General features: G+C 40.7%; 1 protein-coding gene across 1 annotated transcript in view; it reads left to right on the top strand.

Annotated features, from left to right (window-relative positions):
• The window catches only part of LOC117827640 (CMP-N-acetylneuraminate-beta-galactosamide-alpha-2,3-sialyltransferase 1-like), a 34,064-nt gene extending 10,272 nt beyond the window's left edge, over nucleotides 1-23,792 (top strand). Inside the window, exons 2-7 of the mRNA XM_034704261.1 lie at nucleotides 15,965-16,237; nucleotides 19,076-19,272; nucleotides 19,576-19,743; nucleotides 22,862-22,907; nucleotides 23,051-23,170; nucleotides 23,519-23,792. Coding sequence (XP_034560152.1) covers nucleotides 16,004-16,237; nucleotides 19,076-19,272; nucleotides 19,576-19,743; nucleotides 22,862-22,907; nucleotides 23,051-23,170; nucleotides 23,519-23,686 — 933 coding nt within the window. The 5' untranslated portion in view covers nucleotides 15,965-16,003 and the 3' untranslated portion in view covers nucleotides 23,687-23,792. The remainder of the gene's footprint in view (nucleotides 1-15,964; nucleotides 16,238-19,075; nucleotides 19,273-19,575; nucleotides 19,744-22,861; nucleotides 22,908-23,050; nucleotides 23,171-23,518) is intronic.
• Nucleotides 23,793-24,422: the final 630 nt, after the last annotated feature.

Raw genomic sequence — 24,422 nt, 5'->3', positions numbered from 1 at the left:
CAGAGGAGTTCAGCATGAGTAACCATAGTGATCTACCCAGGTAAAAATGGAACCACCTTCGTAGTCCTGAAAATCCAGAGTTAAAGCTGGGGTTGGTAATCAGATTTAGATCCACTTTTTGTCATACTGGTTAAAATGATCTTTATGTCCTGATGGTAATCATTACATGATGTGTTCTTAAAAAAAGAGTGAAAAAAAGCTGCTATCTACAGCCGGAGTAAACCTGGGAAAACACCAACCAATCACCGTGTTTTGGCTCCCCAAATTTTAAACCAATCAAATCCCGTCCAGCCGTTCTGCCCTCCTCCTGCGCGTACATTTCCCCGGCGTGCACTCCTCCGAGTCCCCGTCTCCTGCCTCTACTTCCCCTGACTCTATTTACTGCCCCTCTCGCTCGTCCTCGGGCCTGTCCCCTCTGACCTGATGAGGTGCTTTGCTCAGGACTGTAGTCCGGATCAGAGTCTAAAAAGCTCTCACCAACAAGCAGAATAATTAATGACGTTCAGTAAGTCCTACAGAAAATATATATTTATTGTAGCGTCCGTCCGGACGCTGTAGGGATGACGAGCCGATTCGTGAACACGTTGAGTTTTAATAATCGGTCACTGTCGGCCGTGATCACGACAACCAACAAAACAACAATCAATGTTTGAATGAATGAAGAACTTCTCCTCTTGTCTCTCCTCTCTCCCGCTCACACACTCTACACCTCTCCTGATGCCTTCACTGACCGTCAACACTGTAGGAATTAAGAACATCTACACTGAACACGTTTAACAAACAGTAGAGCTGTTACAGTATTATATATGTGTTATAACTTTTCTCCTGATATCGTGTCACCATGACAACTGGATAATGCTAGCATGACAGTTGTGAGTACTAACAGCAGCCATGTTTGTTTGTGTTTTTAACTTTCACTATGAGAATGTTTTGCTGAGGACTGGTTTTGAATCAGTCACCATCATATGGTCGAGAATCAGCGGCGCTCGTGCATGTGAGCGGGGGGGGGGGGGCATCATTTTGGAGGAGCTCCAAGGGAGGAGGGGAGGGGTTAGACGGAGTCATGAGGAAATGCTACATTCAAATTCATGCTGGTTTTCCGAGACTACCAACCCTAGCTTTAAGCCTGAAGTTACCTCGATAACCGCAAATCCGGCTTCGTAGTATACCCCTCTGCTCTCTTTATGACACTCACCTTCTTTGCAAAGAATAAAGCGCTTCAAGGACAGTCAATGCTTCAAATTATTATTCCAGATATCACCCAAGTAAAATCTCTACAACAGCTAGACCACAGGTGTAATCACTTAAAGACCTTCCTCTTTAAAGAGGCTTTTAACTTATTTTAAGTACTCTTTTTAAGAAATGTTCAAGTTTGTTCCCTCCTTTTTATTGTGCCTGTAGCACTTTGAGATTTTTTGAAATGAAAAGTCTGTTATAAATACAATTTATTATTATTATTATTATTATTATTATTATTATTATTATTAATCACAAAAAGGGTAACTCAGGTTATTTTCATCAAAACAGGGTCTCAACGTCAACTTAAAACATCCCAGAGGAGAAAATATTTCCTTTAAAAGTAATCAAAAAGGAGAGCCCGGATGCAGGCAAGGCGTGTGGACGTGTGTTCGTGAGCTCTTCGTGGTGCGCCCTAGCAACTATCTTTATCCTGATTAATTACTCTGTCAGACTACGTAGCATATTGAAAAGTGAGACATTTAGGGTATTTCTGTATGGAAAAATATAACTTTCGGTCTAAAAAACGAAATAAGCCTGGAGTTTCAAGCTTACAGCAGCCGCACACCGAAGTAGCAAACATGGCGGACAAAAAAAAGGACGATTTTTCCAAACTTCTTGAGGCTATTCAAAAAACTAAAGAGGACTTAACTAAACATATCGACAAGAAAACGGCCGACATTCAAACCACGTTACTTAAAATTGAGTCCTCACTCTCCACACTGTCGGAGCAGGTCCAGGAGATGGAGACACGAGTGGCTGCAAACGAGGATGACATTACGGACATGCGCGACCGCGTCGGCACCATGGAGAAAGTAATAACACAACTTAAAGACAAAACTGATGACCTAGAAAACCGTAGCAGAAGATCAAACATCAGAATCCTGAACATTCCCGAGCAGGCAGAAGGACGAGATGCAGTTGGATTTTTGGAACGGCTCATCCCACAACTCCTGGGTAACGACAACTTCACCTTGCCCATTACCCTGGAGAGAGCGCACCGCATCGGCAAAATCTCCGACAGACCACGCGCCCTCATCACCAAGTTCCTTAACTTCAAAGATAAAGAGAAAGTCCTCCGAATCGCCAGAAACAAAGGGGAAATCACCTACGACAACAAAAAGATATCCTTCTTTCCAGACTACAGTGCAGAACTGCAGCGCCGGAGAGATGACTTCTTCACCGTGAAGAAAAAGCTGCGAGAGAAAAACATTGAATATGGACTGATGTACCCAGCGAAGCTCCGCGTCAAATACCAGGGAGCCTTCAAGTTTTTCTCCTCTCCAGCTGAAGCTGAAAACTTCGTGAAAGCGCTGACAAGTGAGTAATATCGACCATAGAGACTATGGATCATCGTTCACACTCTGTTATATGATCACAATGTGACTCTGTGGACACAAGCTTCATTCAATAAGCAGCCCGAAACTGTATGCATAGACTGTACAGTGCTTTATGGCCCAATGTTATGTTGTTCTGAGTTACCAGAGGCTATGAAGCTCAGCAGTGCAATTTATTATTTTTGTTTACAAATTATAGAAGGTCACATGCACAATTTGCACCATAATTTCCTTGACATATCTGGCTCATATCCCTGAACAACAGGTTATTAAAATGTCTCTATATTTAGACTGGTACAGAAATTAAGTCCTTATCACAGCAGTTGCTGGGGTTCCCACAGGTGTTTGAGGGAATTACCTACCTAATGTTGTTTTGTTTTGGGGATTTTACTAGGCAGGTTTTTAGTTTCATATTTTGGGGATTGTTATGGACTCTTATTCGATTTAAACATAGCACCTACTCCAACATGCATATTTCTTTCTGGTTCAGGTTGAGACTTACCAACATATTAGCTCAGCTACTACACCTGGAACTAATGCAGGAGTCTATTAAGAAATTATATAATCCGTCTGCTTTAAACTTAACGCTACTGCTTATTCTATTTACAAAACAGAGAATATGGACCAACTGACATGTATCTCGTGGAATGTAAGGGGGATCAACTCACCTATAAAGAGGAAAAAAATATTAACATACCTAAAGAGACAGGGAGCTGACATAGCTTTTATTCAAGAGACCCACCTCACAGACTTAGAACATCTAAAATTACGCAGAGACTGGGTTGGCAATGTTTTTTATTCATCCTACACCTCAAGTGCAAGGGGAGTTGCTTTGCTCATTAATAAAAACTTGAGTATTAAAGTAAACTCGGTCGAAAAAGATAGAGATGGAAGATACCTGATTGTGGACTGTGTACTGAATATGAACAGAGTAACATTGGTAAATATATATGGACCCAACTACGATGACCCATTATTTTTTAATAATCTGGTAATGAAGCTTGCAAAAGTTGAGGGCCAAAATATAGTGGGTGGGGACTTTAATCTGGTTTTAAATCCATCCCTAGATCGTTCCTCACCAAAATCAACCTCATTATCGAAAGCAGCCACAGTACTAAAACAAGGTATGAAGGATATAGGCATGACTGAGGTATGGCGTACAATCTATCAAAAAAAAAAAGATTTTTCATGCTATTCAGGAACACATAATACATACTCAAGAATTGATATGTTTTTTGTAACACAAGACATGATGTCTTCAATAAAGGACTGTAGCTATTTAGCAGCAACTTTCTCTGATCACAACCCCTTGAAATTCACCTGGACAAACTCTTCACAACATCAGTCCCATAGATGGAGATTTAAAAATTACATGTTAAAAGACCCTGAATTTAATTCATATATGAACAACAATATAGACATTTTTCTGGAGGCCAACGTAAACTCATCATCACATGCTAATATATGGGAAGCTCTCAAGGCCTTTATGAGGGGACATATACTTTCGTACAGTGCCCATAAGGCCAAGGAAAAAAGAGAAAAACTAGCAAAATTGGAGACTGATATCAGGAAAATGGAACAGAACCATCATGCTTCAAAAAATGATGAATTTCTAAATTCCCTGACAAAAACAAGGGCCATTTATAATAATCTGTGTACCCACAAAGAAGAGGCAGCTATGGCTCGTACCAGATACCACTATTACGAATATGGGAACAAAACAAGTAAACTCTTAGCCTGGCAAATAAAGAAGGAGAATACTGATAAATTTGTATCCTCAATACTAACTGAGGATGGCAGACAACTAAATAATTCAAAAGCTATAAATACAGAATTTAAGCAATTTTATGAAAATTTATATAAAACAGAACATGAAAAGGATAATGCTGCAGCGAAAACATTTCTAGACGGAATACCTCTCCCAAAATTAAAAGATTATGATAGAGAAAAGCTTGATGCTGATATCTCGGAGAGGGAGGTCCTCCAAGCTATTAACTCCCTACAGAATAACAAAGCACCGGGACCAGACGGATTTCCAATAGAGTATCTTAAGGCCTTCTCAGGGAAATTATTGACTCCTCTTACCAATATGATTAAAGAATCTTTGGAAAATGAAAAATTACCAAATTCACTGGAAATGGCAACAATTATACTGCTCCCAAAACCAGGTAAGGACAAACAGAAGTGTGAATCATACAGACCCCTCAGCCTCTTAAATGCAGATTATAAGGTTTTAGCCAAGTTGATTGCTTGCAGACTAGAAGATATTATACCAAAGGTAATTCACCCTGACCAAACAGGATTTGTCAGAAACAGACATGGAGCTGATAATGTACGAAGATTGCTACACATAGTGGATACAGCCCAAAAAAACAAAACACCTATGCTAATAATATCTATGGATGCAAACAAAGCGTTTGATAGGATTGAACCAAGCTTTCTTTTTCAAACACTCGAGGCTATGGACTTTGGGAAGAAATTTATTAAGTATATTAAAACACTTTTCACAGCACCAAAAGCCAATATCTTAACAAACGGTGTCCTCTCTAGCAGTATATCCTTATCCAGAGGTTGCAGACAAGGCTGCCCAAGCTCACCTTTACTTTTCGCACTAGCCATCGAGCCATTAGCCATTGCAATTCGATCCAATCCATCCATAGCAGGGATTAAATTTGGTACAAACGAACATAAACTATCACTTTATGCAGATGATCTTTTATTATATATTACTGACCCATACACCTCATTACCCCCAATACTACAATGTCTTAAAGAATATAGTGCAGCTTCTGGCTACAAATTAAATTACACTAAGAGTGAGATTTTGCCACTAAATATAGAAGACAGAAATATTATGTCTCTTACCAACCCATTGAAATGGAGCGATAATGGCTTTAAATATTTAGGCATACACATTCGCAAAACAGAAAGAGAGATATTTGAAGACAACTTAATAAAACTACTTGAACAAACCAAATCAGACCTGAAAAGATGGATGGATCTTCCAATATCTCTAATCGGCAGAATAAACTCAATCAAAATGAATATCTTACCTAAATTTAGTTACCTATTCCAGTGTATCCCAATAAAAATTCCGAATAATTTCTTTAAAGAAATTAATAAAAGCATGACACCTTTTCTATGGCAAAGGAAAACCCCTAGAGTAAAACTAACATCTTTACAGGCTCCATACTCAAAGGGTGGACTTAATCTTCCAAACTTTAAGAACTACTACCTTGCTGCCCAATTCCGACCACTTTGGATTTGGCTTAGTGCAGAAAAGAGTGAGGTTAGATGGGTATCAATAGAACAACATGAAATGAAGAACACTTCTTTAAGTATGATTCCATACCTAGGAACAAAGAAAAATCTTGCCACTCTCACAAAAAATCCTATAATACTGACCACGTTTAATGCATGGCAAGAGTCTCACTCCCTCCTAGAACTAGATATATCATTTCTTAGGAATACTCCATTATGGGGTAACCCAAACCTGTCACATCACATTACTGACAGAACATTACAAAGTTGGAGTGGAAAAAATATCACAAGAGTTGCCGACTTGTATATAAACAATACATTTGCAAACTTCCAAGATCTAAGTGGAAAATTCCACCTCCATTCCCAGAATTTCTTTAAATTTTTGCAAATAAGACAATGGATAAAAGAAAACACTAAGGACATCTTCCCAAATATACCTGATGAGACTCCATTTGAAACATGCCTATATAAAAGATATTCTACAACGTGCAGGGGGCTAATGTCATCAGTGTATGGTATTATTAATGGCAATTTACCTGCCTACAACACAACAAACATTATGAGAAAATGGGAAACAGACCTAGATTGTGTCTATGAGGAGAAGGACTGGCAGAATATTTTGGAACAGGCACAGACTGTGTTAATCTCCACAAAACAAAGGCAAATTCAATTCAATATACTCCACAGAACATACTTTACCCCCCATAGATTACATAAGATTGATAGCAAGATATCCGCTTTGTGTCAAAGGTGTAAAACAACAGAGGGTGATCTTCTTCACATGTTTTGGAACTGTCCAATTATAGACTCATTTTGGAAATATATCATTGCTATAACTTCAAAGGTAATAGGATACCAGATAGAACAGGACCCCAAACTGTGGATAATAGGAGATATGAGCTCTATTAATAGAAGTCATAGCAAGAAATATTTTATTTTACTTGCCAGCACTGCAGCAAAAAAATGCATCTTAACGAACTGGAAATCCGAAGACTCACCATCACCAAGGCATTGGATAAATGAACTAATGTCTTACTGCATGCCTGAAAAGATACTGTATAACATAAGAAAAAAACCTGAAACCTTTAATAAAATTTGGGATCCCTTCCTTAATATTTTGCCATCTCTAGGACAAGCTAGCAAAAGTGCAGCTCTTCCTGGACCAACATAAAGACCACCAGCTGAAGTATGTTTGGATGAACGTAGGTGCAAACACAAAAAGTAAACAATTGAAAGAGCCATACAAGGGTAGAGGGTGGGTAATGGGTGGGGGGAGGGGGTGTTAAAGCAGCATTTTATTTTATTTCTTTTCTTCACATGATTGCAGTTGACGCATTCATTAGATAATTCAAACTCAAGCTAGATATGTGTGTTAAGTATTTGTTTCTATTCCATTTTATTTTCTCTTCACGATTCTTTAATTACTACTTTGAATCTACATTTTTTTATTTATTTATTTATTTATTTTTATTTTTTTTCTTATCTTATAACTAACTATTATTTCTCTTATTTTGATTATCATGTTTATATTCATTGCACTATTCAGCTACTTACCTGCTTACTCATTAGAAGTACATGTATACAATTATTTTATTTAACATTATTATCTTTTATATTTATTTATATGTATGTATGTATGTATGTATGTATGTATGTATGTATGTATGTATGTGTGTATGTATGTATGTATGTATGTATGTATGTGTGTATGTATGTATGTATGTATGTGCAGTATGTATATAGTTATTATTTCATTTATTTCATTTATGTATATATTATTATTATTATTATTATTATTATTATTATTATTTATTTTTTTTTTTTGTATATGTATATATATGCTTTCATGTGACTATGAAAATATGTTTGAAATACTGGACCTATATTGTAAAGCTTGCTTTTTGCCAATAAAAAACAAATCTTGAAAAAAAAAAAAAAGTAATCAAAAAAAACTGTCCAGTTCAACTTAAAGTCTCTTTTCCAAAAGGGTTCCTGTCTCCCTGTCAGTCTTCCAGCTCTTTTGTCCTGCCTCAATCAAGGGTCTTAAGCACCTGCAGCTGTCCAGGTGCATGCTGGGAGTTGTGATAATCCAGGATTATATAGCACCCGTCCAAGACGTGTCCCCTCATGATGCCACAATTCAAAATTGCTGCGTTCTGAAAATATTCACTCCCCCGTACAGTGTGCACCGATCGAGAAATGAGCTATCCAGACTACACTCGTCTTTTGAACCAGGTTGTAAACATGTTTATTTCTGCTGTAAAGATCGGCTCTTTGAATTGGTGTGTATGTGGTTTCCAGTGCTTCCAGGGCCGGACTCAAGCGGACGCTCGATGAACTGCAGTTTTTGATACCTCTGCATTGGCTTAGATTCTCGCGGCCTGAGGTTGCCGCTTGGTTACGCCTCATCTTCTTTGTGTAACGCACAGAGGAAGAATTACGGGGCAAGATGGTCCACCACTGACTATTGTAGGTAGTCACAGGGGTGAAACCGGAAGTGATAGTGGCCTTTTATGTTGAAGCAGGGCATAACAATGCAATGTGTGTGTACACAATCTGTGAGTGCAACTCAATATCACAATGGGCATTCTTTCCCTGGAACACCAATGGCAGATGCAATGTATCAGCTTAAAGGCCCTGTGAGGAGTTTTGAACTGGCTGAGAAACAGACTGAAAATTATACTGATGCCTCTTTATAACCTTCAATAGCAAACAAGTCCATCAGCAGCAACACTAGCACCTTCTCTGTTGTCATTTTTAATGCCTGAAACCACCCTGGGGGGGTAGGTGCCAGACCAGATGATGGACATCTTGCTTCAGAAACAGCCTTTATTTGACTGTTTTCATGGAAAATAATCACATTGCCTGATAAAGTTCACTGTTGAACACAACAGGATGAGGCTTTTGTTGAAAACACTACTTTTGCATGTATAGGACAAGAGATAAGAGGCATCACTTTGTCCACAAGGGGGGCGCCAGAATTGATACGAAACAAAAGTTCCTCACAGCAGCTTTAAGGGCATAACAGCAGCAGATCTGTGTTACAGTGCTGTTGAGCTTTATTCACAACCCAAACCCAGACACTTAAAGTACATGATCAACATATTTAAAAATAAACCTTTTAGAAAGCGAAGTCATGCTGAGAGAAGTATAAACTAGAAGTGATAACTCTTCCTGGGTCCAGAGTTTGTCGGGTTCTACAAAGTGTTTCCTTTTTATTTTATGAAACAAGGATTGAAAAGACTCAAAAGAAAGAGTGATGCAACAATAGGTTGAGTGTAAAGTTTTAAGAGCACTGAGTTTACCAGTAAGAGGTCAGTGCACATGCTTCAGCAACACAGAACTAAGGGAAACTATGTTGTGGCTCAGGTTTTTACACACCCTCTCTGCCACCTGCTGCCAAGAGCTTAATCCCTTCAAGCGGTATAGGGAGATTTGATATTATTGGGAGGTTATGAGAGTTGGAAATGTTAGAACATCTGTTGGGTGTAGACAAACACCTTTATGACTAGAAATTATAATTTACAGAAGCTTGGGTGTGTGGAACAGGGAAGGGAGCCACAGGATGCAAAGCAGGGCATTGCCTACAATGGACCAGGTGTTCGTGAGGACCATCACGTGGTCACACGATTGTGTGCCGCTGTTGCTAAGTGCAGAGTGCAGCAGAGTGTTTCGTATCATTAGCAGCAGGTCTGGATGCCAAAGAACCAGCATCATAACCTTTTTATAAAGACAACGGAGAGTAATTGGACTGTAGGATAATTATATCTCTTTACAGGTAAGACAAGATTGTTCACACTCAACTCGAATGATGTTTTTTTTTAACCCTCATATGTTTTTGTAGGGGGACTCTGATACAGAAATTAAAGGGTTTTTAAAATGTTGATGTTTTAGTAAGATTTTAGGGATATGTTGTAAAATTGCAACGTTGGGTCTAGTTGGGAGCAGAATTTCTGTATTTATACTCACCTTGTTTGGACAAATATACTAAACAACTTAGGTTTCCTTTGAAGTGTTGAGTGCTAATGTTGCTTCATAACAGCTTATGTCATGGATAATAATCATAAAACAATCAAATTTTTTATGAAGTCATTTAATAATAAAAAAAAAAACAAGATAATACTGTATTTACAAAATTTACAAAATCCCTTCTGAGCATTCAAAGTCCTAGTGTCCCAGTGTTCAGCTTTGTTCATTTGCAGCGCAAGTCCCAGAAACAGTTATTTTCCTCTGAAAGCAAAGACGAACATCACACTTGCTGCGTAGGGTGTGGATATTTCTATTCTACATATACATACGGCATTTTGTGTTTGGTAGTTTGGGGCTGAATGTTCATATAATCATCAGCTGGGCAGTCAGTGGGCTGCAGATTTTCTTTGTCCACTTTGCATGTTCATCTGCCTCTTGCACTGGTATCAGTGTCTGAATCCATCTCAAAACCATTGTCTCCATTTGTGATGGCATCAATCCTATCCTGCACACTGTAGAGAACATATCTCTTTGTTGGTGGCATTCTGAAATGGAAAAAGTAAAACAAACAAATTAATAATTAATATGTACGTAAGCGAGTAAGACAGATGAGCATATATTCTCCAGGCTAAATATTTTCAATTCAAATGTATCCTAATCTGACTTTCACATTCCACCAAATTTACACTATAGTGTGTGGATGGCCTGTTAGGGTCTCTACTTATCATACTAAAAGGGAACACTTCACATCCCCGCATTCCAGAACATTCTCACCTCTCCCTGAACAATACAACAAGCAACCCCCCAAAACATTCAGAACCTGTTTCTGCCTACTCTAATGCAACAAGAAGCTATTTGAGCAGAAAAACAAAGCCCAGGATCAGTTAAATTATATACTTCAACTGTTAATTATTTTAAACTGATGAGACACAGATGCAGTTTCAAATACTGCTACATATAGAATTTCATATACGGCAACCAAAAATAATTGAATCAATTATTGTCTAAACTCAACATTTTAACAGAAATCACATTAAGAGTTTGTATTAACAGTAATCATCATATAAATGATATTTCTAAAGCATATCTGTTCATATGTGAACATGTGAGAAGTACAGTGTCCCCATGGAATGTGTCAGGTGTAACTGCTATTTTGACTACCATGTTGACCCAGGGTTGTAGAATTACAACATAGACATAACATGCTCAAAATCACATTTGATGAATGAATTCCACAATAACTAAATCTAATCATGTTAGAGACATTGTAATCATCATCAAAAAAAATATTTGAGACATTTTACTCACTTGAATCATGGAAAATCCAGTCCAATAAAATAAGGAGATGAGTCTGGAGAAAAGTCTGCAGGTTGTGTGAGTTCATGGCTCGCTTGACCACATTGACCACCCAATGGCAATGCAGGGTGAAACAATAGGACCCATTGACTATGTAAATGTGGTCTTTAAAAAAAAAACTTTGTTGATTTTTTTTTTAAAGAATATCTTAAACTGATGTTGTAATATTACAACCGTGGGTCTTACAGGGTTAAGAGCGCTGTAGTTGTTGTGTCAGAATGAAGCACTTTGCTGTACCGTCTTTCTGTGTTGGTGTTGATTTTAGTCCAATAAAGAAGATTATGTTATTATCAACAGCTGGAAAAACTGGATAAGTTGAACCAAGACTGCATCAGTGATCGCTTTCCATCCTCATCATATGTGATACATCATCATATGGGAAAAGGGTTCAGCTAATGTTGGCTGCTTATTAGTGGGTGTTAGTAAAGTGTAGTGGTCTTCTACATTTCATAGCGAGACACCTTCCTCCCACAAAGCTGTGTGCCTCTCTTTAAGATATTGAGACATATTGCTTGTGCTGCTGCCTTTAACGACAGCCAACAAACTTTGTAGTGAACTGTAATTGTTCGAGCTCAAATGCTGCAAACTGATCCAGCTCAAAAGGACTGGTGAGACTGGCACTGCACTGTTTTTGGGAACTAAAGGTTCATCAGTGCTGGTAACAGGCATGTTGTGTGTGTCTCACCTAGAAGGTGCATTTCGACCAAGAGTTCAGGGGTCTTTCAGCCCCCAGAACTACTTCACCCTGAACCAAAAGGTTCCTGTGCCCCCATTGTTGTCTGCGTTTCGACCGCGGGCTGAAGTCCCGGGTAGATTGTGCAAATCAGGCCAGTGACGTATGGAGAGAAGACTACTGTTGCAAGCTGCTGAATCAAGAGAATCACAGCTTCTTCTTTTGAAAAGTACACACACATACAAAAAAGATAGAACAAACAAAAACTAATGAAAGAAAGAGAAATCAAGTGAATCACAGATGTGTGTGATGTTATTGTGGACGGAGGGAGGAATAAAAACACTGTGGTTAATCTACCAATCAGACACGTTCAGCACTGCAGGCCCTGCCCCCTGAAAGACCTTTGAAAAGAACTACCCCCCTTGCAGGGGCTTTTCAGGGGGGAGATTATCTACCTCTGAACTAAATTTAGACCCTGGTTTCACCGGTCGAAACGTATGTAGTTCCGGGGTAAAGTCCCTAGTTCCAGGGTTTATTTCTGTATTCTATTTTATTTATTCATTTAAAGGGACAGTGCATATTAATGAACATCCCAGTGTTGCATCAATGTAAATATGCCAGAGTTAGCCATAAGGCTAATTTTCATCTGTAGTAATCATGCAGTCGAAAAAAAGGCCTTCTGTAGGGGCTACATGGTGGGGAGAAGGGTTGTAAACTTCAGGAGCCAAAGAGAGTTGGAAAGGAAGTAAGGAAGGTATTAAATTCACATATTTATTTTAAAAAATCATCCTTAACCTCAAATTGAAATTGATGCCAGGGTTCCCACGCGTCCTGGAAAACCTGGAAAACCTGGAAACAGTTGACCAGTTTTCCAGTACTGGAAAACACCTGGAAAATGGGAGAAAAAGTCAAATGTCCTAGAAAATCACATATAGTCCTGGAAAATGATTCCAACATGGCTGCGTGTGACCTGACCCTATTAACAAAACACATCCCCATTCATTGAAAGTTGAGTGCATGCTGTGCTGGAAAACACAGTGACACTGCGCAACTTTTTCCACATCTTTTCTCCTTCACTTCATAATCATGCCTTCACAGAAAACGGAGGTGTATTGTTTAGTTTTATGGTACATTAACCTTGTAGAGTGCTCTTTTGATTCAAAGAGTCTTATATTTAAGTTATAGTGTGACCAGTGGAGTCGGGCAGAGAGCTCGGGGGTCTGTGCCTCACAACTTTCTCTACAGGCTGAGAGCTCAATTACCGTACTCTAGCTCAGTTGTTCTCAAAGTGGGGTCCTGGGACCCCTGGGCGTCCGGGAACCATAGCATGGGGTCCGTGAAATAATTTGAATACATTTCTAATAAATTATAAAATTGTGCTGTGTCATTACAAAACAGCATATACACCATTGTTATGATACCATTTGGTGGCTTGAAGGGATATGTGAGTCTTGCTCCTGTTAATTTTCTGAAAGTGTTTAAGATCAGTTACTTGAAAAGTATATATGCTGTCATGTTGAGTCCACAAGGAATGAAATGACCCTCTGTTTTAAAGAATACAAGTGGTATTTACTTGATTCAAATTGAAGTGTTATCTGTTTATCACTATGGTACAGGTCTGAAGTATTTACATTGATACGTTTTACAATACAAATAGTTCCAAGGGCAACTAAGAGTGCAAATGGTAGTAAGCATGTGCTTTAGTGATGGGAAGTTCAGCTCTTTTCAGAGAGCCGGCTCTTTCGACTCTCAAACGGCTCTTAATTTAGGATCTTTTGAAGCCGTATATTTTACCTTAATTTTGAAAAAACTAATGGTTTGTGTTGAAAACCCTTTTACATACAGTGTTTTTATGAGAAGACCTATAATTGCCCAATTTTGTGCATTTATTCTGTTACAAAACAATTCTCACCCTGATCCTAGGGTTATGATTAGGGTTAGGGTTGTGATTAGGGTTATGATTAGGGTTAGAACCAGAACTAAACTTAAGCAAACAGAACCAGAACCAAAATGAAACAAACAGAATCAGAACCAAACCCAACCGGACCTGAACCAGAACCATACCAGAACTGAACCAGAGCCGAACCAGAACCATACCAGAATCAGAACCGAACCAGAACCGTACCAGAACCGAACCAGAACTGAACCAGAACTGAACCAGAATCAAACCGAACCAGAACCATACCAGAACCGAACCAGAACTGAAGCAGAACGGAACTCAAGCAAACAGAACCAGAACCAAACTCAAGTAAACAGAACCAGAACCAAACTCAAGCAAACAGAACCAGAACCAAACTCAAGCAAACAGAACCAGAACCAAACTCAAGCAAACATAACCAGAACCGGAACAAAACTCGAGCAAACAGAAACCAGAACCAAACTCGAGCAAACATTATTAATGTCCTCAGGTTGAAATTGAGAAAAATCCAATGCGTCAGTTTGAATGGGCTGATCCGATTTCTCCTCTCAGTGAGTATTTGCCCGGTCTTCAAGAAGACTCTCTCTGAAGGAACAGATGTATCCACGATACACAGCCTCCCTTCCATCACCTGTACCCTATATCCTCACATGTGATTGGCTGCATGGCTGCCATGCTGACCAATCAAAACAAAGTTCGGCTGTGAGCAGAGCTGGGGCTGAGCACTGTGAGAGCTAAGCAGTGAAAGGAAAAAACTGGGAGCCGGCTCTTCTGATTCACTATAAAGCATCAGCTCTCAGAGCCACAGCTTTTGATCATGACACATCCCTAATGTGCTTAAAGGGGACATATGCTCAAAAAAACACTTTAAAATCAGATTTTGGCATGCCTGAAAAGTCCTCTTCTTCATTCCTCATCAGAACACTCTGTTTTCCCTCTGACCACGCCCCCTCCGGAAGTGGATGTGCCTCGGCTCTCCATCACATTGATCTAATGTTTACATGTTGGCTGAATATACACGGCTGCTCAGAGATCGCGTTACTTCAACCCTCTGAATCTGATCCAGAATCTGATCCTGACGGAGAGGCGCCTGTAGCAGGACCTTTCTGAAGGATTGGTCACAGATTTAGTGTTTCTTGTTGTTTTATTTATCAGTATGTAGACGTGTCTTGGTACACAGCTACGAACATGTAGCTATGTGGTTATGCTAACTAGCGCTAGCACTTATCCATGATAAATAAAAATCATCCACAAGATCTTCCAATCTGCAGACGTGGGGAGTAAAACCGACCTCTGCCAGAAAGGCAGCAGGACCTTTTATGAAGGATTGGTCACAGATTCTGTGTTTCTTGTTGTTTTATTTGTCAGTATGTCGACGTGTGTCTTGGTACACAGCTACAGCTACAGCTATGAACATATAGCTATGTGGCTATGCTAATTAGCGCTAGCACTTATCCATGACAAATAAAAATCATCCACTATATCTTCAAATCTGCAGACGTGGGGAGTAAAACCGACCTTTGTGTTTATTAAGACAGCCTACAACTAGCATGCCTCCCTCCTAAGCTCCTTGTTAGCACACATTTGTGCAGGTAATGAAAAACAGAGGAGGGATTCAGTATTATTTTATACAGTCTATGGGCTGAACAAGCTCCGAGCTCTGACTCCGTGACAGACCGGATATTGTTGTTACGTAACAAAAACACTGAAGTCTGAAACGGCTGGTTTCACACACATTTACAGAAAGGTGGAGAAATCAGAACAGGGGCAGAATGGATTCTTTTCATTCTCGGGGGGTTTGTAGACATGCCAGGGAAACATATTTCAGGTAAAGAACCATTAAAAAGTCAATTTTGCATGATATGTCACCTTTAATCTGTGTTACAATTATGAGGGGGTCCTTGGACATTTTTGTCACCTGTAAGGGGTCCCTGGCTCCTTTGAGCCAGGGACTTTGAGAACTTTGAGAACTTTGAGAACCCCTGCTCTAGCTAGTAGGAGTGCGAACTCCCGATAGTGAAAACAAACGGAACAAAAAGAGCGACACAGCTGCACAGAAACTCCACGTTGTAGAAATCGCTGATCATAATAGACATCGCTACGCAGGAAGACAGTTTACATTTTTTTAAACCTGAGAAATATATTATAGTGGTAGTGATAGTGTTGTTATTGTTGTTTTCACAATCACATTCTTATTTCACATTGGGTCCACAGACTGGAACTGAGCTCGTTGAAGAACGCCCTGCTGCTGAGATGCTTTCCAGAAGAGCCCTCCTGTATTTCACTGCTGTGGGGATTTTTACCACATCTTCATGGATTTTTTCATCGTACCCAAGGTCTTTTCTTCCACAGAATGTGAGCCTCTGTGCTTGTCAAGAATGTATAATGGACTTTGAACCTGGATTAAGTGGGCTGTTTAACAAAACTCCTGAGCTCTTTTTGTCCACGAAAAACAACATATCTGTGGAGATTTTTAATTGGTGGAGGGTAAGTACCATCTTTCAGATCTTAACAAGCTGCTTATGTTTTTTGTTATCTGTATGTGTGTATGTGTGTGTTTTCTTATACACAGTCTTCTGTATATTTCTCTGTACTAAGTGTTTCAGGTTTATCTATAAGACACAATTATAATTCACAACACTGTCAACACAAAATCCACCTGATTCATGTTTTTTGTTGAATATTGTTCTATTTTGACCCTCACAGCTCTGTAAAAGTCAGAATCTGATTCTTTCATTGGATTGTTGCTGACAATACTGACGGATGACGAGTGTTCTTGATATCAGAGAACAATCAAACACGTTTGTACATGTCCATCTTCACACTTTCAGTTCAGGTGTGTGACTGTACTTTCTGCGGTTTATACTCTATCGTGTAACTATCTCTATGATGAAGGGATTAATTTTGATATTTGTTTTGTGCAATATGCATCAAAGCAAAATTAGAAAAATCCCATCAATATTTAGTAGAGCCTCCTTTTGCAAAAATAACAGCCACTAGATGCTTCCTAAGGCCTGTGATGAGTGTCTGGATTCTGGTTGAAGGTATTTTGGACAATTCTTTGTTACAAAACATCAGTTTAGTTAGGCTTGATGGTTTCCGAGCATGGACAGCCCACTTCAAATCATCTCACAGATTTTCAATGATATTCAAGTCTGGGGACTGGGATGGCCATTCTAGAACATTGTACTTGTTCCTCTGCATGAATGCCTCAGAAAAATTTGAGCAGTGTTTAGGGTTGTTGTCTTGTTGAAATATGTAGCCCCGGCGTAACTTCAACTTTGGGACGGATTACTTCTGGCCTTAAAGCTAGGGTTGGTAGTCTCGGAAAACCAGCATGAATTTAAATGTAGCTTTTCCTCATGACTCCGTCTAACCCCTCCCCTCCTCCCCTCGGAGCTCCTCCGAAACAACGCCCCCCCGCTCACATGCACGAGCGCCGCTGATTCTCGACCATATGATGGTGACTGATTCAAAACCGGTCCTCACCAAAACATTCTCATAGTGAAAGTTAAAAACACAAACAAACATGGCTGCTGTTAGTACTCACAACTATCATGCTAGCATTATCCAGTTGTACTGGTGACATGATATCAGGAGAAAAGTTATAACACATATATAATACTGTAACAGCTCTACTGTTTGTTAAACGTGTTCAGTGTAGATGTTCTTAATTCCTACAGTGTTGACGGTCAATGAAGGCATCAGGAGAGGTGTAGAGTGTGTGAGCGGGAGAGAGGAGAGACAAGAGGAGAAGTTCTTCATTCATTCAAACATTGATTGTTGTTTTGTTGGTTGGCGTGATCACGGCCGACAGTGACCGGTTATTAAAACTAAACGTGTTCATGAATCGGCTCGTCATCCCTACAGCGTCCGGACGGACGCTACAATAAATCTATATTTTCTGTAGGACTTACTGAACGTCATTAATTATTCTGCTTGTTGGTGAGAGCTTTTTAGACTCTGATCCGGACTACAGTCCTGAGCAAAGCACCTCATCAGGTCAGAGGGGACAGGCCCGAGGACGAGCGAGAGGGGCAGTAAATAGAGTCAGGGGAAGTAGAGGCAGGAGACGGGGACTCGGAGGAGTGAACGCCGGGGAAATGTACGCGCAGGAGGAGGGGAAAACGGCTGGACGGGATTTGATTGGTTTAAAATTTGGGGAGCCAAAAAACAGTGATTGGTTGGTGTTTTCCCAGGTTTACTCCGGCTGTAGATAGCAGCTTTTTTTCCACTCTTTTTTAGGAACACATCATGTAATGATTACCATCAGGACATAAAGATCATTTTAACCAGTATAACAAAAAGTGTATCTAAATCTGATTACCAACCCCAGCTTTAACAAGAACTGTGCCTGTAGCCTTCCATTTCCTCATTATGTTCCTCACAGTGGAAACTGGCAACTGAAATCTCTGAAATAGCTTTTCCTTCCCCTAAACCATAATGCTAAACAATCTTTGTTTTCAGGTCATTTGAGAGTTGTTTTGAAGTCCCCATGTCGCCACTCTTCAGAGGAGAGTCAAAGAGAAAAACAACTTGAAATTGGCCACCTTAAATACCTTTTCTCATGATTGGATGCACCTGTCTATGAAGTTTAATGCTAAATGAGCTCATAAAACCAATTTTGTGTTCCAATAAATCAGTGTTAAGTAGTTACAGGTATTCAAATCAATAAAATGACAAGGGTGCCCAAACTTTTGCACAGCCTATTTTTGACATCTGATTTAATTTCATACAATTTAGTATTGCTCCACTTAAAGTTTTTTGTCTGGAAAACACCCCAGTACTCAGCTTTGATTAGAAAATGAATGACATGCCACTTGGATCATTTTCTGTGAAGACAGAGTAAATTATTTTGCAGCCTCAGAGGGGTGCCCAAACTTTTTCATACGACTGTATTAGTTGATGAGTTAAAAAATCTGAATCGACTAACATGATACTTAATCCTGCGTCTACAGCATCACTGAACATTATCACAGATATATTCTGCTCTGGCAAAATCACGGTCTGGTTTAATACAGAGAAAGTCTGCAGTGACTTTGAGCACAGTAATATTTGTGTGGTAAGCATTTGATTCACACCATGACAGCGCTGCAAACAGCGACATGCAAATACTGACATGCTTCCATTGTTGGCTTAACAGGACTCTTTTTTTGTTAGTGTCTACACAACACTTTCTTGAAAATGAATGCAAAAAGAAACAGAATTGACTGAAGGCAGTTTTCACATTAAGTAACATAAGGGAAAACAGATTGATTGTATGGAACCATAAATAACGAGATTGCACTGTATTGAGTTTTTTTTCCTTTTCTATTTGTTTACCAGCGTCTGCAGCCTGGGAAGAAAAGCTTCAGTGCGTACCAGACAACAGTGGAGAAGGTGTTTCAGATTTTCCCACCAAGTCCACAATTGACAGAGCCCAGCCCAGACCGCTGCAGGACTTGTGCTGTGGTTGGGAACTCTGGTATCTTGAACGGCTCACACTATGGACCTCTAATAGATTTTCATGATATCGTCATAAGGTACAGTAAATCATGACCCACTCTGTGGAGTTCTAAAACAAAACAAAAGGTACTACAAGTTAAAAAATACCTCCATCCTGAGAAATCTGGATTTGATGATGATGATGATAATGATGATGATGATGATGATGATGATGATGATGATGGAACTTGGAAAGATCCAGTAAACTAAAACTACAACTTCAAGGCTGTCTGTAATTTGATCCATCCAAGTGTACACTTAGGTTCCTGAATAATGCTGCACTACTGCTCTTTTGATACATGAAATAAGTATCAAATAAATGTGTCCTCTGTACCATTTAGAATGAACAAAGGTCCTACCAAGGGCTATGAAAGAGATGTTGGAACCAAAACTACCCATCGTGTGATGTATCCTCACAGTTCTTTTAATCTGGACAACATTACTCGTCTTGTGCTGTTTCCATTCAAGACAAGTGATCTCGAGTGGCTCGTCAAATCCTTAACTCCAAGGTGGGTGCACTTTACAAACCTGATACAAGTCGTCAAACATGAGGTCAGAACATGATATTTGTTTTAGTGTTAGGATGACATTGTATATGAGATTTATAGAAAATCCAGAAAGCAAATTGTCTGTTGTGACAGCCATATAATGATTATATGCAGCTAGTGGAGAATCGATATAACACCTGCTCATCCACCAAATGTAGATGGCGGCAAAATGGTAAATGGGCTTGTACCTACATATCTCTTTTCTAGTATTTCTGACCACTCATTCACATCACATTCATCACTGATGGTAGAGGCTGCTATAGTAAGGTACCATCAGTGTTAGCTAACCTCATTCACACACATTCACACGCTGCTGAGCAAGGAGCAATTTAGGGTTCAGTGTCTTGTTTAAGGACACTTCAGCATGTGACTGCATGAGCTGGGATCAAACCACCAACCTTCCGATTGATAGATGACCGACTGTACCCACTGAGCCACAGCTGCCCCTAAGTAAACAGGTTTCTCCCCAAAGTGAGGGTTAGCTGCTTCAGCCCTTTTTAGTGCCGATAAAGATGTCGCTTGTTATCATTTTGTAGTGTGCTGCATGAGTTGCCAAAACGAGCCAACTGTATGACTGACTAGTACCTGTTCAGATATTAAATGGCGGCAATATCAGACAAACAAGCCTCCTGTTCATCATTCTACACACAATGCAGAGTTGAGAGGTTTATTGAACCAGCCAGCTGCAGGGACTCTACTCCGAGCGTATACTTTCATCTGTGACCTCATTCTTTCGGTCAGAACCCACAGCTCATGAGGATGGAACATACAGTAGATCAACTGGGAAATATAAAGCTTTGCTTTCTGACTTAACTCCCATATCATACCTGAACTCCCTCACCACCCAGGGACACGATCGTAGGCCTTCCCCAAGTCCAAAAATCACATGTAGACTGGATGAGCAAATTCCCATGCCCCCTCCAGGAGCCCTGAAAGGGTACAGAGTTGGTCTAATGCCAATTGCCAGGACCAAATCAGCATTGTTCCTCCTGTATCTGAGGTTTGACAATCGGCTGGAGCCTTCTTTCCTGCACCGGGGTGTAGGCCTTTCCTGAGTGGCTGAGTAGTGTGATACCCCAATAGTTGGAGTACACTCTTCAGTGCCCCTTTTTTAAAATGGGAACCACCCTGGTCTGCCACTCCACAGGCACCGTCCTGGACCTCCATACAACATTGAGGAGGCATGTCAGCCAAGATAACCCAACAATGCCAAGAGCCTTCAGCATCTCAGTGTGAACCTCATCCATCCCTGGCACTTGGCCACTGAGGAGCTTTTTGACTCTGCCTCCTCCTCTGAGGCTGGATTTAGGAGTTCCTCAATGTGTTCTATCCACCGGCCAATGATATTCTGAATCTGGGTCAGCAGTTCTCCACCTTGCTTTCCCTTCCTGAGTATCTTGATGGTTTGCCAGAAGTTCCTTCAGGCCAACCAAAAGTCTTTCTCAATGCCTCCCTACACCTTGGTTTTTGCTTCTGCGACCACCAAGACAGAAGACCTCCTAGCCACCCAGTACCTCTCAGCTGTTTCCGAGACCCCCATGCCAGCCAAGCATGACAGGCCACCTTCTTCAGCCTAACTGCTTCCCACACCACAGTGTCCCTCATCAGGTTCTAGAGTTATCACCACGACAGGTACCAACAGCCTTCAAGCCACTTCAGCAATTGAAGCTTTGAACATGGCCCATTTGGATTCCATGTCCTCAACCTCCCCTGAGATGCACAATAAGTCCCTCTGGAGGTGGAAGTTGAAGACCTCACGGACAGGGGCCTCTGCCAGACGTTCCCAGTGGACGGGCACAACATATTTGGGTTTGCCAGGTCTAGCTGGCAGCCCAGCCACCTGATCCGACTCACTACTCAGTTGATAGCTTTGCACCCTCTTCACCCAAAAAGTGTCAAAAACATACGGCCGCAGTTCAGATGATTAGTCTACAAAGTTGATCATCAACCTTTGGCGTAGGGTGGTCTGATACCAGGTTCACTGATGGGCCGACCTATGCTTGAACATGGTGTTCGTTATTGCCAATCCATGGTTAGTACAGAAGTTCAATAATAATGCACCACTTGGGTTCAGATCCCCCCCCCCCCCCCCCCCCCCCCCCACCTCTCCTGGTGTCTCCATCATTGTCCATGTGGGTGTTGAAGTCCCCCAGAAGAAGGACAGAGTCCCCAGTCAGAAATCCTTCCAGTCCCCAACCAGAGACTCCAAGAAGGCAATGAACTGCTATTTTGTTTGTATGCAGTCGAAGCATTCCTCCTTGCGAAGTCGCGGAGAGGCGACCCTCTCGTTCCAGGGGAGAGCCCCAACACTGAGGCGCTCTGCCTATAAGCCTTTTCATGAGGGTTTAATGAACCACTCTTGGTCTGGACCCTCCACTGAGACTGATTTGCATGGAGGACCTAACAAGTGGCTAATGCCCCCAACAACATAGCTCCCAGATGCCCCCAACAACATAGCTCCCAGGTTCACAGGGTCACAGAACTGGATGGGTCTGAACAAAAGGATGCCACATGCTCCAGTTAGTAAAGGGAGACTCTAAAGGCTGATTTATACTTCTGCGTCTCCCCTACGCAGCAGGGGCTGACGCGGACATGAGCACCATATACTTGTGCGTCGATGTGTCCGTGTCACGCAGCAACTCTCCACCGAAACGCTTGAGGGCAGTACGGCCTCTCTGATCGCGGGTCGCCTCCTTCCGGCCCTGCTACGATCTCTGTTTCCTTTTCCACAGAGATTCAGAGCGTGTTCTGTTAATCTAGAGCTGATACATGTTGCTGTTTATCATACAGACATGATTACATGAAGAATAGAGAGGAGGAGATGAAATACACAGCAGATGAGCGGGGATCCCAGAAGTGCTGTAAATGCAGGAAACACAATGCCGCAGAGCGGACCAATCACAGGGCTTGTGGTCCACGTTGATTCAACAGGTAGTTACATTTTGGAGGAGGTGCACGTCAGCTAAGTGCGTAGGCCTCTGCATAGGTACGGGAGCTACGCGGATCTCCGGCGTAGGCTACGTCGTTGATTCGATGCAGAAGTATAAATCAAGCTTAACTCCTTATGTTCCCCCAACAGAGAAAAACCAGACAACGAACCAGGGTTAGAAGCTAACAAAGATTTGGTGAGTATAATGATTAATTTTGCTGAAAGCTGACACATATAATATTTGATGAGTCATCAATAGTAGTTTGTCTTTAAGAACTCATTGAAACATTCACAGGAATGCACCTGAATGTATAAAAAGCTAACTTTGCCCCTGAACAGGTGATGATCCTCAACCCAGCTTTCATGAGATATGTTCATCATGTTTGGCTAAAAAAGAAGGGCATGTATCCATCCACTGGCTTCCTGACTTTGATTCTTAGCCTGCACATGTGTGATGAGGTAGGTTCATACCTAATCATTAGATTATTCCTTCTCAAACTGTTTGTCTAACGTAACTGATACAATGCAGAAGGTCAAACAATGACAGCCCTTGTGATAGGATGTAAAGATACTGCTTTACTGTATGATGCATTTCCTGTTTCACTGAATGATACGTTTCTGGGAGTTCAGTGTAAAGACCAGCTAAAGCTTTGGTTTCATGTACTGTTTCCAATGAAATGTGTCCTGAAAATCGACTTCTTGTTTGTTACTTTTTGTTATAGCAGATGAGAAGTTCTATCACTGCCAAAAACAAAGTGAACAAATACGTAAAACAAGGTATTCAATGTAACATTATTGTTTTCCCAGGTGGACGTGTTTGGGTTTGGAGCAGACAGATCAGGAAACTGGAACCATTACTTTGAGACGCTTCCGTTTAAGAAGCTGAAAACTGGAAATCATCCTGGAAATGATGAGTATAAAATCATTCAGCGATTACAACGGCTGAAGAAAATCAGGTTTTTGAGAGGATGGTGACCTCGGTTTCTCTGTTTGGTCCCTGTCTTTGTTTAGTTGTAGGTCATTTTGATCATTGTGAAAAATGACTGGCAATAAAATCATTTCCTGTCTTTTGCAAGTTCAACACTGTGAGTGCTATCTAGTGGTTAAGAGAACTATTTCAATCTGGTGAAATATTTATATGCCCCAGGTCTACATGTTGAACCTCAGGAGGAGGTTTAAAAGCATCTGTGAGGGACGCTCAGGTTTCTAGATGTTGTTGTTGACACGTGTGGATAAACTGATATTTTCCTCATATAAATCTTAAAAAGAGCACTCCCAGTCTGGGTGCTGTTAGGTGCTTCTTTATGAGCCAGTTGCAGTTACTGACAGGCTGTAAAAATAACTGTATAAAAAAAAACAGCTGTTCTCCTGATGGTGTGGTTATAAATGAAGTTAAGGTGTTAACTTAGATTCGGGAGCAGGACCACGCCTAAACCACACCCTCAATCACCTGACAAGCCTTCTTAAACGTAGCCAGCCTACTCCAACTGCTTGTCCGTGATTCTTCAACCCACCCTCCCTCACCTTACTCTACTGCACTTAACCTATTTCCTTGTCCTCTCCTACTCAACTCGTGCTCGCTCCTTCTATGCCCTGTCTACTTCCAGGTACAACCTGGGTCAAGATCAGCTCCGGCAGGATAACGCTGAGACGGAACCCCCATCCTGAGTCTCCTTCTGCTGGGCACACCACGCACAACTAATTCATTAAA

Source organism: Notolabrus celidotus, chromosome 16 (genome assembly GCF_009762535.1).
Source record: "Notolabrus celidotus isolate fNotCel1 chromosome 16, fNotCel1.pri, whole genome shotgun sequence".
Classification (NCBI taxonomy): domain Eukaryota; kingdom Metazoa; phylum Chordata; class Actinopteri; order Labriformes; family Labridae; genus Notolabrus; species Notolabrus celidotus.
This window is presented reverse-complemented; position numbering and strand designations above follow the sequence as displayed.